At 41.5% G+C, this 14,480-nt stretch overlaps 1 protein-coding gene across 3 annotated transcripts in view; it reads right to left on the bottom strand.

The window, feature by feature from the left end:
• PHEX (phosphate regulating endopeptidase X-linked) overlaps positions 1–14,480 on the bottom strand; it is a 195,107-nt gene that overhangs the window by 119,829 nt on the left and 60,798 nt on the right. For 2 of the 3 annotated variants that reach the window (XM_001493470.7, XM_070256769.1), the window contains 4 exons: positions 13,179–13,262; positions 11,882–12,027; positions 2,802–2,895; positions 539–667 (listed from right to left, as the gene is read on the bottom strand). In XM_001493470.7, coding sequence (XP_001493520.1) covers positions 539–667; positions 2,802–2,895; positions 11,882–12,027; positions 13,179–13,262 — 453 coding nt within the window. The remainder of the gene's footprint in view (positions 1–538; positions 668–2,801; positions 2,896–11,881; positions 12,028–13,178; positions 13,263–14,480) is intronic. The other variant, XM_023633503.2, reaches the window with a different exon arrangement.

The following is a 14,480-nucleotide window of genomic DNA, read 5'->3' as shown; positions in this document are numbered from 1 at the left end:
CGAACCAGCAAAACCCTGGGCCACCAAAGCGGAGCACACGGACTTAACCATTCAGCCACGGGGCCAGCCCTATTTCTATTTCTAAGCCACTTAATAGTTGTTAAATATATTACAAATCACTTCATCTCTGCATCTCCAGCTTCCTCATCTCTAAAACAAAGAGGGCTGACTGGAAAACCTCTACTTTTTGTAATTATAACAGTTCAAATATCCAATCATAAAATTATCTGCATCCCTTTTTTTTCCCTAAGCACTGACTTCACATATTTAACTTCTACAGGAGAAATTCTAACTCTATGTGGCATGACTTCATGCTTGTTTTCTCCCTTCTAAATCTTCTTAATTTTCATGACTACATTCTACATTTGAGTTTGAGGTTTTAGTTAATATAGTACTGCAGGAATTCCTCTTTGAAGCATAACTGTCATCTCGAATCATTGCTGGAAGAGCTAGGAGGCTGATATTGGCCTGCTGACCATATCCATGTCAGATCTGCTTAGTTTGCCATCGTTTTTACCAGCTGAGGAGCAGCACTTACCATCTCCTTCTTATCTTCCCGGAAGTGCACATTCACAAACATTTTTCCAACAACATAAGGGAGGGCACTTTCAATAAAGTTTACACATTTGTCCCACTGAGGCAACAAAGTTGTGGTCCCCTGGATTACCTGTGGGAGATAATCGATCCAGATTGAGCTTCACTTGGATAAAACCTACAACCAAAAAAAATTCAAACAACCTGAAGAAAACAGTCTACAAAACACTGCTCACTCCAACCCATTATACATGTGTCAGATAGTAGAGCCAAAGGTGAAATCAGAGGAAGAAAACAATTCTGCTTGTCCCCAGTTATATTTAAAACTAATGAAAATATTTTGACAGTGGAGAATAATGTGTTTCTCTTTTCCTTCCAATTTTCCTCATTAAACAAAGGAATTGGACAATAGCATAGCTTTTCTGCAGTTAGCAGGGATGTGAGGGGATGCTGTCCAAGTATCCAGATAGCATTTAATATTCACTGAGAACTAAAGTTCCACCAAGAAAGATCTAAAATCAATAGGTGATCCAAGTTCCTGCCCAGCTAGGACTTTCTTGCTCTGGGATAGCAGACTCACAAGGCAGACCAGGAGAACATGGCCCGCCATGAACCACCCAGGAAGCACATTTACATTGTGTCATAGCAAAGAACACACTGGTAACCAAGTAAAAAAATAGACGTAAATGTTTTTCCCATCCATCCCAATTAAACCATTACAAGAAAACATTTACAAGTAAGTAAGGAGGCTTCAAAGCAGGACTTCAAAGGCTTATAGGTTTACTCTTGGGGTTGAAAGCAAAGAAATACTATTTAAGTGGCCCTTGGAGGTTGGGAGCACTCAAAATGCAAAGTAAAGGCAGGCAGTGAGGGAGGCAGGCCTGAGAATGATGGCTGGAGGTGTCACTTGAACAACGTTAGACCCAGGCTGTTGGTACAGGGTGAACAGGATTAACATCTAAATTCATCTCTTCTTCCTCTACTTTCTAGTAACAGAATTCCTCTTAGAGGCAAGGAATGAATCTATTTTTAAAACCTCTAGAGAAAGAGATCCTACAACCTTCTTTGACAATTCACTATTATATTTAGCACTTTATGCTCAAGAAACATCGCCTCATACCTAACCTCAAATCTTCACATGTTACTTCTCACCCCTCTCTCTCTTATTCTCTTCACAGTGGGGATGGAAAGCAGCTGGGAACTATCTTTTATGTGATCCACAGGAATTAAAAATACACACACACACATATATAATCTACTTGTTTTGTAGCTTAACCCTTTGATATAACCTCAATATATACAGTTGTTTTATGTTGTTCTCCATAAAGCTCAATATTCTAGTGACTTTAAAGGGCCAAAACGTATCCAAAATCATTGTGTTATTCCTCAAGAGTAATGACCCACTAAGAATTCCTGTACTTACCAGTTTCTCTAATAACCAAAACATCTGTTAAATGAAATCACAGCTCATAAAATTCATTATTCACAACTTCAAATTAAGAAAAAATAAAAATTTTTTAAAACCACAAAATGTTTAAAATATATATTTTAAAAAGCCACAAAATCCTTAAGTCCTCTAGTGGTGGGAAAATTACTCAGACAAAAGCCTCTGAAACAAAGACAAGAATAACACCTATATAAGAGGAGAACAAGAGTGGGAGAGAAGCACAAATCAAAGAGCCAGGTGAGGCGGGAGAAAAAAAGTGTTTCAGGCAGTTGAGTGAGGTCTCAGAGGAAACTAGATTTAGGCCTCTTCGGCCTAGCCAAATCAGGATAGATTCAAAGACAAGATCAAGGTAAAGTTAAAGAGAAACTCTATCCCTAAATTAAACATGAAACTTTACCATCTAATACATATATCATGCATATTTTGAATATTCAGAATACTGAAACTGAAAGATAGTGACAAATATGTCACTAAGAAATGTTAAACTATAAATACAGTGACCCAGTTAAAAACACTGGGGGAAAAATGGGGAGAAGTTCGTAAGAGGGGGAGAGTGAAAACAATGTGATGGTCCCAAGTATTGCCCTAAATATCTTTATATAGCCTCAATAAAGTAGAGCTTGAGCATTACTGCACGGCCTGTAAGGTTTACCTCAATAAAAAGAAATAAAGCAAAAAAAAAAAAATAGTATCATCTGGGCTGCAAAACTCCCCCTGTCCAATCCCTAAAGATGATTTTTATTGGATTAGTTAACATACGGACTGTTCCAGCACGTCAAGTTGTCCAGTGATGTAACATCGCAATCTTCTTAAAACTTACCCTTGAGAATTCCAGCCACCTATACTGAAAGCGCCTGCTCAGGTTTGGAATTCTGGAATAAACCATCCTCCACACCAAATAGTTGGCAATGGTCCTGTTAATAGAGAGAGGTGCACATTTATTGTATTTAGGTTGATACCTGATGCTCTGCAGAACACCTTGGGAAAAACTGTTGGCAAAGCTCCACGGAGGGACCTCTTGCTCTACAAAACTGCAGAACTTTCACTTGAGAAATGACACAAGATGATACAATGTCAAAAAGGTCGACCAAAATTGGCTTGCTTTTCACCACCTAATACAGATAGATGGAATGAAGATTTCAGCTCCAGGCCTGTGTGTGAACATTTTGCTTTCCCTCTCAGGGCATAGAGCCCACTGCTGCCCAGCCTTTCATGTCTAGAAATTGTCAATACCTTCGAATTATTAACTGACTTGATAAAATGCAGATGAATTCTTACCTTTGGAAACAAACAGCAATAAAATAGCTAATACCAATTATCTAAATTTGCACCCTGGTTCTACGCTTACTGGGTATGTGAGCTTGGGCAAGTCACTTAACCTTACTGATTTTATCTTTTCTTGTCATACAGTGAGGATGATCTCTACCTTATAGTGTTATTGTGAGGTTAAAATAAATAGTAAAACGCTTGACAAAGAGTAAATTCCAGATTTTTTTGTTGTTTTGTTCACTTCCAAACATGTATACAACCCCATACATTCACATAACGCCCATAATACGTATTTTTAAAAATCCATTACATTTTGTTAAGTGTTGCCTTTTTCTATGAGCAAAAGATGCCCCGACCTCAGAAGGATGTGCGATCTGAGTTAATTTCTAACTCAATAGTGATGATGAATTTTTAATGATCCATCCTCTCCCAGCTGTGCCATTACCATGGTGACTAATAACACATTCCTGAGATGGCTCTCAGGTCAGCCAGTATGTGACAGCAGTGTGACATGATGATGGTAACTGGCCCATCCAGAACAACCCACATCCTCATTTGCATGACACTCTAACCCAGTGGACGTGCACTCCTAGGAATAAAATAGTTTTCAGCATATACACTCAATATATGCAGAGTTATTTGAATTTATATAGAGATATACTAAGAGACTAACATTAGGAATTCTTTAACAAATATAGAAATAGAAATTCTGCAAGATAAAATGAAATAAAGATTTTTCAAAAGTCATTATTTAATTCTTCAAATACCATCAGTTAATTTTCCAAGACACATTATCCACAGATAATGAGGGTAATACACAATGACAGTGGATGTAAATCCACATTTCATATAGTCTTCTTGAATATTTCAAAACATTTTGGACCACATCCTTGTCAGATCTGGTAAAATTACCATTGTTTTTACCTTGTCATCTGGCTAACCAAGATAGCATACTCAAGTGGGAGAATGGCCACTTCGGCCATTTTCTTGCCATTCGCTTGTGCTTAGTTTACTAGTAACAGCTTTGATTCCTGTTTCTCTGCAAGAATTTTTAAAGCCATTTGTCCATTTTTTGAGGCTTAAACCAGATAATAAAATTAATAAATTTATAGGTATATGTAGATGACTCAAGATTATTTTCAATATATTGAATGAAAACAAACCAGTGAGGGTGACACTGTCTCCCCAATGTGGGCCATACAGATCAAATGAAGGGTCCATGGCCACCTATACAGAACTTGATAAAGCCTAATTATCCTTTAAATAAAAAAATAAAGATATATAGAAGTTCTGAAATTTTCTACTTGAACCCAGTGGATGTTGTTAGGGTACGCATACTACCCCTTGAAGACCACTGCTCTCATCAGCAAAGTCTAACCTTCACCCATGCTCTGTTGAGGCTACTATAATAAACATTTAGTTTTAGGTCATTCTTTTAGATCTTTTGAGTTCACATCCCTACTCCTGAGCAAGACAGGAAGTGTTTGCTGAGCACTTACAATTGACCAAGCATCGTTCCAGACGTCATGTGTAATGTAAAAAAAAAAAAGGAACCCAGCACCTACATTCAGAGAATTTAGAGTCTAGTTGGAAGACACAGGACTTCAGATTTCAGCTTGTTCATCTAATCAGGTTTTTAATTGAAGGCACACACAGTAAGTACATAAGGGATGCTCCTTTCACTCAATCAGCACATCCTGAGCACCCACATATGTACTGATAGCTCTAGGTACTGGGGAAATGGAAAGGTGAGGAAGGTATAGTCCCTGATCTCCTGAAGCTTGTAGCTGAGCAAGGGAAATGAAACAAGTGCATAAATAATGATTTGGCAGACCCCAGTGCCCAAAAGTGCGCACCAGACATTTCACTGGAAGGAGCACACACCTCAAACTGACGGATGGGAGTAGGCTTTATGAGAGGGACAGGGGCTACGCCTCAGGGATGGAGGGCTTAGGGGTTTGAGGCAGGAACATGAGCTGTGGACAGGCTAAATAATGTAGGCATAGCTTATGTGTTGGAGGGAATGGTGAGCAGGGTCATCACTCTCTGAGGTAAGCAGAAAGGCCAGCTAGAGTGAGTAGATGCAGGCAGCAATCAGAGTCCAGTTTAGAGAATGACAATGGGGCAGAGCCTCACCCTAACACAAGGTCTGTGTGTTCCTCAACTTTAAAATCCTCCTTGCTGGGTGTGAGACCTATGCTGGAGCCACAGCTGCAGATTAGGAGGAGGTCCACAGCCAGCAGATATCCTTACATGAATTCAAAAGATATTCCCTCATGGAGGCAGTGATGAACCAGATTAACGGGGGAGATTAACTATCAGGATGGGGCCTGATGGCGGCGGAAGAAGAGGCATTGTGGCAGAAGTACGCTGGGGTTTTAGAAGTGTGGGCCTTTCCAGCTCCCTTGAAATCATAGCATGTAGGCATCTCACATTATCTATAACCCCCACAGCACCACTAAAGGAGAGATGTTATTATATCCATTTTACATATAAGGAAACTTGAGGCCTAGAACCATTAAGTAACTCATGATCACATAGTCAGTGAATCTCCAACTTAGGAGAAACACCTAGGGAGTTTTAAAAGTCCAGATGCCCAAGCCACTCCAGGCCAATTAAATCAGAATCTCTAGGGTGCGACCCAGCATAAATATTGTTTTTAAATTCCCCCTAAGTCAGTCCAACGTGCAACCAAGTTGGAGAACCAGCGTAATAAGCAATAGAGGCTAGACCAAACCCAGGTGTGTCTAACTCTAAAGCCTGTGAGCTTTTCCCCATGCTACACAGTGATGAACTAATGCCTCAAATTCAGCAAAGATTTCCTGGCCAGTTATGGAAACCCCAAAACACTCCGAAAAAGGCGCTTCACAGAAATCTGTGGGTATGGAGAAAAAACAGTGTGCAAGGCCTTCATGGGCAAGGCATTACTAAGACGATAGCATAACAAGACCTCTGAGAGCTGGAAGATGGAATGTGGGGAAGCTCACCCAGCAAGACAAAGGCGCTGATGAGCTGCTCCAGTGTGTTATAAATATACTGAGAGAATGCTGGGGAGCACAGCTTTGGAGTGCTAATATTACCATGCCAGGAACAGATCTGACCATAATGACTGAATCACTGCCACCTAATGCTCAGATACATCAAAAAACAAAACGAAAATCAGACTCAGCAATAACCCTTGAAAATAACACACAATACCTTTTTTTTTTTCAGAAAGTATTTTCAGCAGTATGGTAATTTCTCCAAATGGCAATAAAGAAAGAAGAAAGCAAAGCATCTCAGGAGAGAACTCACCACTAAAAGAACAACATGAAATCATTTCCCAAAGCCTCTGACTCGGAAGATTATTTTTTAAGAAGTTTTGCTGCCCCTTTTTCTCAATTAGTGACAGCTTACATTTGTACTGCATTTAAGACATCATAAAGTACCTTCTCTGATCCTCGTGGTGATGCTATGGGGTGATTATTATTATCATCCCCATTTTTAGGTGAAGAAAATGAAGGTCAGAGGTCAAGGGACTTCCAAGGTTGTGTCCAATCCAGGACTAACATTTGGGTCTTCAGATTCCAGAGCTTGCACTTGCTCCTCTCTGTCATACTACCTGAGGTGAGCCAAACAAGTTCTTCTTAAAGGTTCTCAATGCCAAAGAGATCTTCCTAAATCCTAGAGGCTGCTCAGAGGTATGCCTAAGGCAGTGGTTCCCCAAGTATGTTCCTGGAGCGGCAGCTTCAGCATCACCTTAGAACTTCTTAGAAAACTCCTGGGCCTTGCCTCAGACCTACTGAATCAGAAACTGTGGGGTGGGGCCCAGCAGTCTGTTTTAACAAGCCCTCCAGGGGGTTCTGGTACTGGTCTAGGAAAACTCCATCTCCTCGTCTTTCTGCACATACAGCTAAACTAGGACTTCCTAATCCTTGAGTAGTGCTTAGTAAACTTTAATGTGTACACGAATACCCTGGGGATCTTATTAAGGTGCAGATTCTGATTTAGCAGGTCTGGGGCAGAGCCTGAGATTCTGCATTTCTAACAAGCTCTCAGGCAAGGCCTATACTGCTGCTCCCGGGGCCATACTTTGAACAGCAAGGCCTTAGATCACCCTCAGCAGCACTGAGCCCCGTAGCAAGTACACATAACAGCATATTGTCCACGTAAGCCTTTAGCAGCATCTGTCCAACAAAAATCATCTCACTTGACCGTGTATTGTGCTTGCATTATACGAAAATAAAACTGAAGACAGGAAAGATCACAGAGGCTTGGCAAAATCTCCAGGGTTCGCCTTAGGCCAGCCTGCTTTTAAAAAAAAAAAAAAGGTTCTGACGCAGACGATCTCCATGAGGCCAGATCTGGGCAGGAAGAAGATCCCAAGTCAAATTCCTCTAACGCTATCCTTCCTCAGCCTCTCCCCCTCCCATTCTTGCTCCTCAGACCAAATTAAATGGTGAGTGTCTGAGGCAGCCTCAAGTCAGGAGTCGGGAGGAGAGCTGAGGGGGGCAGAAAGGGAGGGAAGTCTGCAGCGTCCCTCACTCAGCAATGTGCTAGTAAATGTTTCACAACTGGTTTGCCAAGAAAAAAAAAACTTGATTTGTAGGATTTGCCGATTTCCATGGTGTAAATGCTCCCACCAGAGTTGATTTCAAACTCTCCACATAAGATCACTCAATGTGGAATTGCGAAGAAGTGCACATAACTTGAGTGACCCAGCACATCACTGCACCCTCACTCCCTTTCCTCCTTGAACACCAACTCCTTTTCCCCATAGGCAGCCTCCAGTTTGTGCTCCCAAATGGCCCTGCCCTGGCCTCCTCCTCCCTTGAAGAGCCAAGGCCAACGCGGTCTCCAGCACCACCTCTAGGGGATCTCACTGCTCTAGTTTTGTGCCATTCACCACCTGCCAGAGAGTCAGCGTCACTGTCCCCTCAGCCACTCAGTCAGCAAGAGAGGCCTAATCCCACCAGCCTGGCGGGGGGCTCATGATATAAATGGGGAAGTAGCAGTCAAGAAATGAGCAGCTGATACCACCCAGGATGGCTTTGGAACCCTGAAAACGGTAGGAGGATTGTCTATCTCGAAAACCAGCAGTAAAGTGCCTGAAAAGTGTCTCTTTTCCATACAGGGACATGTATGGACAAGAGACAAGACATAGAATGAGGGTGGCCCAGTTTAGAATCTCAGCTCTGCCTCCTCTTAGAGGTGTGTCCTTGGGCAAGTCACTTAACCTTCTTTATCTGTAAAATGGGAACAACATACTGCTATTGTAAGAATCAAAAATAACCGTTAACCATAATGGTGGTTAACATCATCAGGACCCATGTGCAATTTTCATAGGCAGATTCTCCGAACAGAGGCACAGCCGAGACACCAAACTTGAGAAAGACTGGCTGTTTCTTCAATGGTGCCTCCACGGGAGAGGTGGGAGAGTGCTGGAAATGATAAGCTGAAGCTTTTCCTCTAGGAAACCTGAGCCCACAGAGGCCCCTCAAAGCCTCCCCAGCTCTCTCGACTCCTGCCTCAAAGGTAACATCCATGTTCATGCTAGTCCCATCACCCAACAGGCTCAACATCCCCTTTTTTCTACTCCCCCCTACCGGGAAAACTCCTCCTTAATCCTTTGGGGTTCTGCTTATGTGTCATAGTGGTTATAGGACATCTAGTTAACTTCCAGAAATTTTTAGGAAGTATCTACTATGTGAGAAGTACTGTGCTAGGCCCTGAAGTTACAAAAGCAATTACAAAAGTTCCTGCCATCATGTGCTCACTGTGTCATGGGGGAGGGGGTGCAAATAAGAGAAGGTCATTTCAAGAAAATTGGGTAAGTTCTTTGATATTTTCTTCCTGGGCACACAGCTAGACTATATTTCCCAGCCTCTCTTGTAGCTGAATGAGCCATGCGACTGAGTTCTGGCCAAGGGAATATGAGTAGAAGTGACTTGCACCACTTCTAGGCCTTCCTACAAAACCATTCTGTAAAATCCACCACTCTCTCTTTCCCCATCTACCAGCTGAATGGAGGGGATTCCAAAAATGCGGAGGAGAGCAGAGCCACAAGACAGAAGGAGCCTGGGTTCCTGAGTCACTGATTTGAGGAAAGCCACCTTACAGGGACACCCATGTTCAACTGCTCTATAAGCAGAGAGTACAATTTTTATTGTGCAAGCCAATGAGAGTTTAGAGGTGCTTGTTACAGCAATTGGCATGTCCTGACTAATATGGTAACTATGGGGACCCAAGGGGACATTTCCTTGACTGCCACTGTAATGCTATACAAATGAGGATCAAACATGATTAGCAGTACAAAAAACTTACTGTGCTATGCAAATCAAATGTTATCAATCTTCTCAAGATGTACACAGTGCCTTGAAATCTCATAAGAACACACAAAATACAAGTTGTTTTTGATGAATGGGTTGTTGAGGAGTAAACTACATGAAAGAGATTTGGTTTTTGTCTTTATTTAAAAATGAAGTTGCATATGTACATAATGTCTGTGGGTAATTTTTCTATCTATATTTCCTCCCACTATTGTTCACTATGTTTACATTTGTCCAAGTTCTCATTTTGACAAGAACCAGATTAAACTCTCCCTCCAATCCCAGTCTTTCTTGTTCGCTTCTGGTTATGACAGGTCCTGCAGCTCTATAGTATAATCACCACAGAGATGATTTTTCTTATATAGTAAACCAAGGCCCAATCTATCCCCTGGTTGTAAATTATGCTTTTTGGGAAATAAAATCAACACCATTTCCAAAAGTACCCACCAATTTACAACTGAAGGTTACACAGACACCAGAAGAAACCAATTCAGGCACTGAAGAATGCATAGATAGCATGGCAAACTCCACCTTTCAACAGAAATTACCACCAAAGATTAAAATGTGCTGAGTAACTCAATGGCACAGGAGAAGAAAATCATTTGGGTCATATTTTTACAGTATTTCCGAGCTAGGAAGTACATATGAATAAGTCTTCGAATGCAGGGAGTCCCCATAAAAGCTAATTATAAGACATTCCTGGGGTGCTTGTTAAAATACAGATTCCTGGGTCCCACCCCAGATCTACTGTATTGGGCTCTTTGGAGGAGGGGCCTTGGAATCTGTATTTTTACCAAGGTCCCAAGGTGATGCTGCTGGCATTACTGGTCCACAGAGCACACTTTGAATAGCAAGGTTCTACCCCACCTATACACTTACCTACCTCTAGATCCCACTTTCACTTAGAAAATCTTCCAAGAATCACTGCTTATCTCTAAACAGAAGAATTTTAAGTGAATTTAGTATTGTCTCTTCTCTTCCTTTTCTGTATGCTTTCCTCAATGAACACGTATCGCTTTTACTATAAGATGATATCCTCTTTAAAAGAACAGCAGCTCTTCAAAGGGGTCTAAGTGTTTCTGTAGGTGAGGACAGATGCTAAATTTTATTCCTAGGACTTTTACAGTGCCTTTTTTCCATAACTCCTGGCAACAAAGCTTTGTCTAAGTGCAAATAAAAAAATAGGATTTTTAATCATAGCCTGGCAATTAGCCTAGTAAATTGTCTTTGTAAACTAATTGACCTTTCTGTGCTTCATCTTCTGTAGTCAAATCTGAATGGCTTTATGAAGATGTAAAATTCTCTTTCCCGGGCATTTTTAGGATTTCCTGATTTACAGTGCTAAAGTAGCAAAGCAACAAACTCTAAAACTTTCTTTAAAATAGGAAACCCTGACAGTTCCTGAAGTTGTTTCATCAGTGCTTTTTTTCTACAGCTTTCACAGTGGTCTTACATCTTTTCAATATAGATACTTCATTTTATTGCCACAAAGTGACTTAATGGCTAAAAAGAATTGAGGGAAAAAAAAGCAGCAAAAGACCAAGAATGAACTGGGTGAAAAAAAGATGTTCATAGAGAAATCTTAGAAAATAACATCATTATATAACTAGTTCCAAAAACTAATAAAGTTAGGCTTCCAGAGAGAAAAGTATGGAGAAAGACCAGAAAGAAGGGGCAAAAACATTGTGTATCTGTTGTCATCACAGCAAGTAAATTATACCAGAGGATGGTTTTGGCCAATTTGGCACAAAAGGCAGCATAATTTTCCCTAAGACTCTTGATACAACTTTCTTTTACTTTTTTTTTTTTGGCTGAGGAAGATTAGCCCTGACCTAACATCTGTGCCAACCTTCCTCCACTTTATATGTAGGTCACTGCCACTGCACAGCTGATGAGTCATGTAGGTCCATCCAAACCCGAAAACCCAGGCCACCAAAGTGGAACATGCCAAACTTAACCACTATGCCATGGGACTAGCTCACTTGATGTTACTTTCTTTAAAAACAGTTTTCAGGGGCTGGCCCCATGGCCGAGTGGTTAAGTTCGCGCGCTCTGCTGCAGGTGGCCCAGTGTTTCGTTGGTTCGAATCCTGGGCGCGGACATGGCACTGCTCATCAAACCACGCTGAGGCAGTGTCCCTCATGCCACAACTAGAAGGACCCACAATGAAGAATATATAACTATGTACCGGGGGGCTTTGGGGAGAAAAAGGAAAAAATAAAATCTTAACAAAAAAACAGTTTTCAAAGAATGTGAGAGGGAAGGCCTTATAATTTAAAAAGAAAAATAAAAGTCATGGTAAAATGCACAAGAAAGCTCTTACTTCTTCCTCTCAGAGCCTAATATCCTAAATAAATCCTTAAAGTACTGCGGAACGCGAACCACCACATTCTCTGAGGGGTCAATATCTTTCAGTTCAGGGTAGAGTCTGGCATCGATGACCTTCTTGATGTAGCCCAGCCAGTCAAACTGAGGAGAGAAAAACAGGGAGAGGACCTCTGTTAGGCAGCAAGCAAGGAGAAAGGCAAATAGAGTTTGTTCAACATAATCCATTGCCTAGGATTTGAGACAAAATAAGTAAAGATACAACTGTTCAAATCTAGAAAATAAACAGCTGATTCCTGCTACCCAGACTTACTGCCTGAATCATAAATGGAACAGGTGTTCCGTACTGTCTGCATATGGACAACATATACACTCACACGGTAACATGCCCACTCGCTCCCCTGGCCCCTCCAGCACTCTCCCTCCCTCCTACACTCCTCTCACCTCCCCCTTTCCTCCCTGGACTCTCCCTCACTCCCATACTCATTCACTCTCATGTCCACACAGACACAGATGCCCCAGTGCATTATTGGTCTTCCTTCTGGCACAGGCTTTCTTACTCAGAGGGAAACAAGAAGCAACAAAAAGTAACATGTGTCTCCTCTTCAGGACATCACTATCTTGGCATTTTTAATTGGCTATCCCAAAAGTCATTTCTAATATTTTTCTTTTCTTTCCTCCCTTGCCTGCCTCCACTATGGAAAACCAGTTACTCACTTGCCCAGCCTCCCCTGTAGGTAGGCATGGACACATGCCCTAATCTAGTCAATAAGAAATAAAGGGAAGACATCTAGGGATATTCTGGAAAGGCTTTGGGTTTTCCCAGTAAAAGAGTTAGACATGGCCATCACTGACTTTTCCCCCTTCTTCCTGCCCTGATGACAAATGTGATACGTGGAGCTGTGGTAGCCACCCTGCAACCCTGAGTTATCAAACATGAGGTCAAAAAGCCAACACACTAAAGAGAATGGAGTAGAAAAAAAAGAACTTGAGTCTTTGACAACATTGTTAAACAACTAAGCCAACAGCTAACAGCCACCTATGTCTAGACTTTTGCTGCGTAAGGAGATGGGCTTCAAGTTTTTAAGCCACTCTTAGAAAGGTTTTTTTGTTCCATATAACAAAAAGCACCTGGTGCACAGACAAGAGATGTGCTATGTGATGACTGACAAAGATTATGATAACCAAAAAGATTGATAGTAGGTTTTAGAAGGCAAAAATTTACACACAGATGAAATGCGATTGTTTGTAAAATAACCAGCTCAAATAAAATTTCCTGGATTGTTTTCACTGACCTGGGGAATCATAGCACTCAGTTGGGAAATGTTCATTTTGTTGTACATGGCCTCACTGGTTCGGTTTTCATGTGGAATCATTATCTGTTGGAAAGATATCTTGGTTATTTTTTCAAATGAACCATTTCTTACTGCATAACGACTTTCTAATTATGCCAAAACATCTGCATTGTATCAGTTTTTCAAGATTTTGGTGTGGTGCCAAACTCAGGAGAGAGAAAAAAAGACATCACTTTAGGCAAGATTAACATTAAGAAAATAAAAAGAAACTTTTCTATCTTGTTCAGTATGAAACATTGTCCTCAGCACAAAAATAATTACCCAGAGTCCCTTCCTCACCTATGATGTGGATGGACAAAATCTATTACAGACCCAGTTTTGACAGCCAAATTGAGGCTGAACAATTGAGACAAACATCCCACCTTACCTGTGGTGTCCAGATCATGACCTCAGTGTTTCATGAACCACAAACCACTCCTTCATCCCCATGAGCACATTTTCAGTGAAAAGCACTAAACTATCTGGAAAGCACTACCACCCATGATCATTCTGTCAACAGCTTATTCCCTTACTTCCCCTCTTCCCTCTGGTTTCTCTGGCCTTGAGATTCTCTCTGGCCCCACTGCTGGGGAGTGTGGGTTCAGTTAGCACCTAGACACACATTTCCAAGCCTGCATCTCCAGCCCTGACTATTCACACTCTTTCTATTACCAACACACATGCTCTTGGCCATTTTTCCAACACCAAATCGAAGCTTCTAGCATCTGCCATGTTTAATCTAATCTAAGAAGAGCAGCAATGATCATCTTCCTAACGGACTATCTTAATCACTTCCATGGACAAGCAGTAGCTCCCCATACCCACCCCTGAACCTCACCATGATTTTGCCTTAAGACCCTCCATCATCTGATTCCCTCGCATTAAACTTGTCACCTTCCACCTCCCACAGGACTCTCCTACCCTTGCACCCCCATCCACCATCACTCCCATGGTTCAAACTATGATTCAAGACTTTGCTTAGATTCATTTTCTCTGTCAAGCCTTTCCAATTAAACTCCACTTGGCTCCAATCACAAGGGCCACTCCATCAGCAAGACCTCCCCTTGTGTACAAATCTCTCCAGCTGGGATCAGTTAAATGCAACTTGCATGGCTGTATTTACAACTTATTTGTGTTCAACTAGGCTATCCTGCCTCCCCAGGGAAGCTTTAGAAGTTTCCCTAGGACTATGTGTCCTGCTAATTTTGAATGTCCCCAGTGACCTGGGGTGTAAGAGATGGAGATGAGCATCACCAGCTGGCC

This window comes from Equus caballus, chromosome X, assembly GCF_041296265.1.
Source record: "Equus caballus isolate H_3958 breed thoroughbred chromosome X, TB-T2T, whole genome shotgun sequence".
NCBI lineage: Eukaryota > Metazoa > Chordata > Mammalia > Perissodactyla > Equidae > Equus > Equus caballus.
The sequence above is the reverse complement of the archived record's forward strand: the minus strand, read 5'-3'. Positions and strand labels throughout refer to the sequence as shown.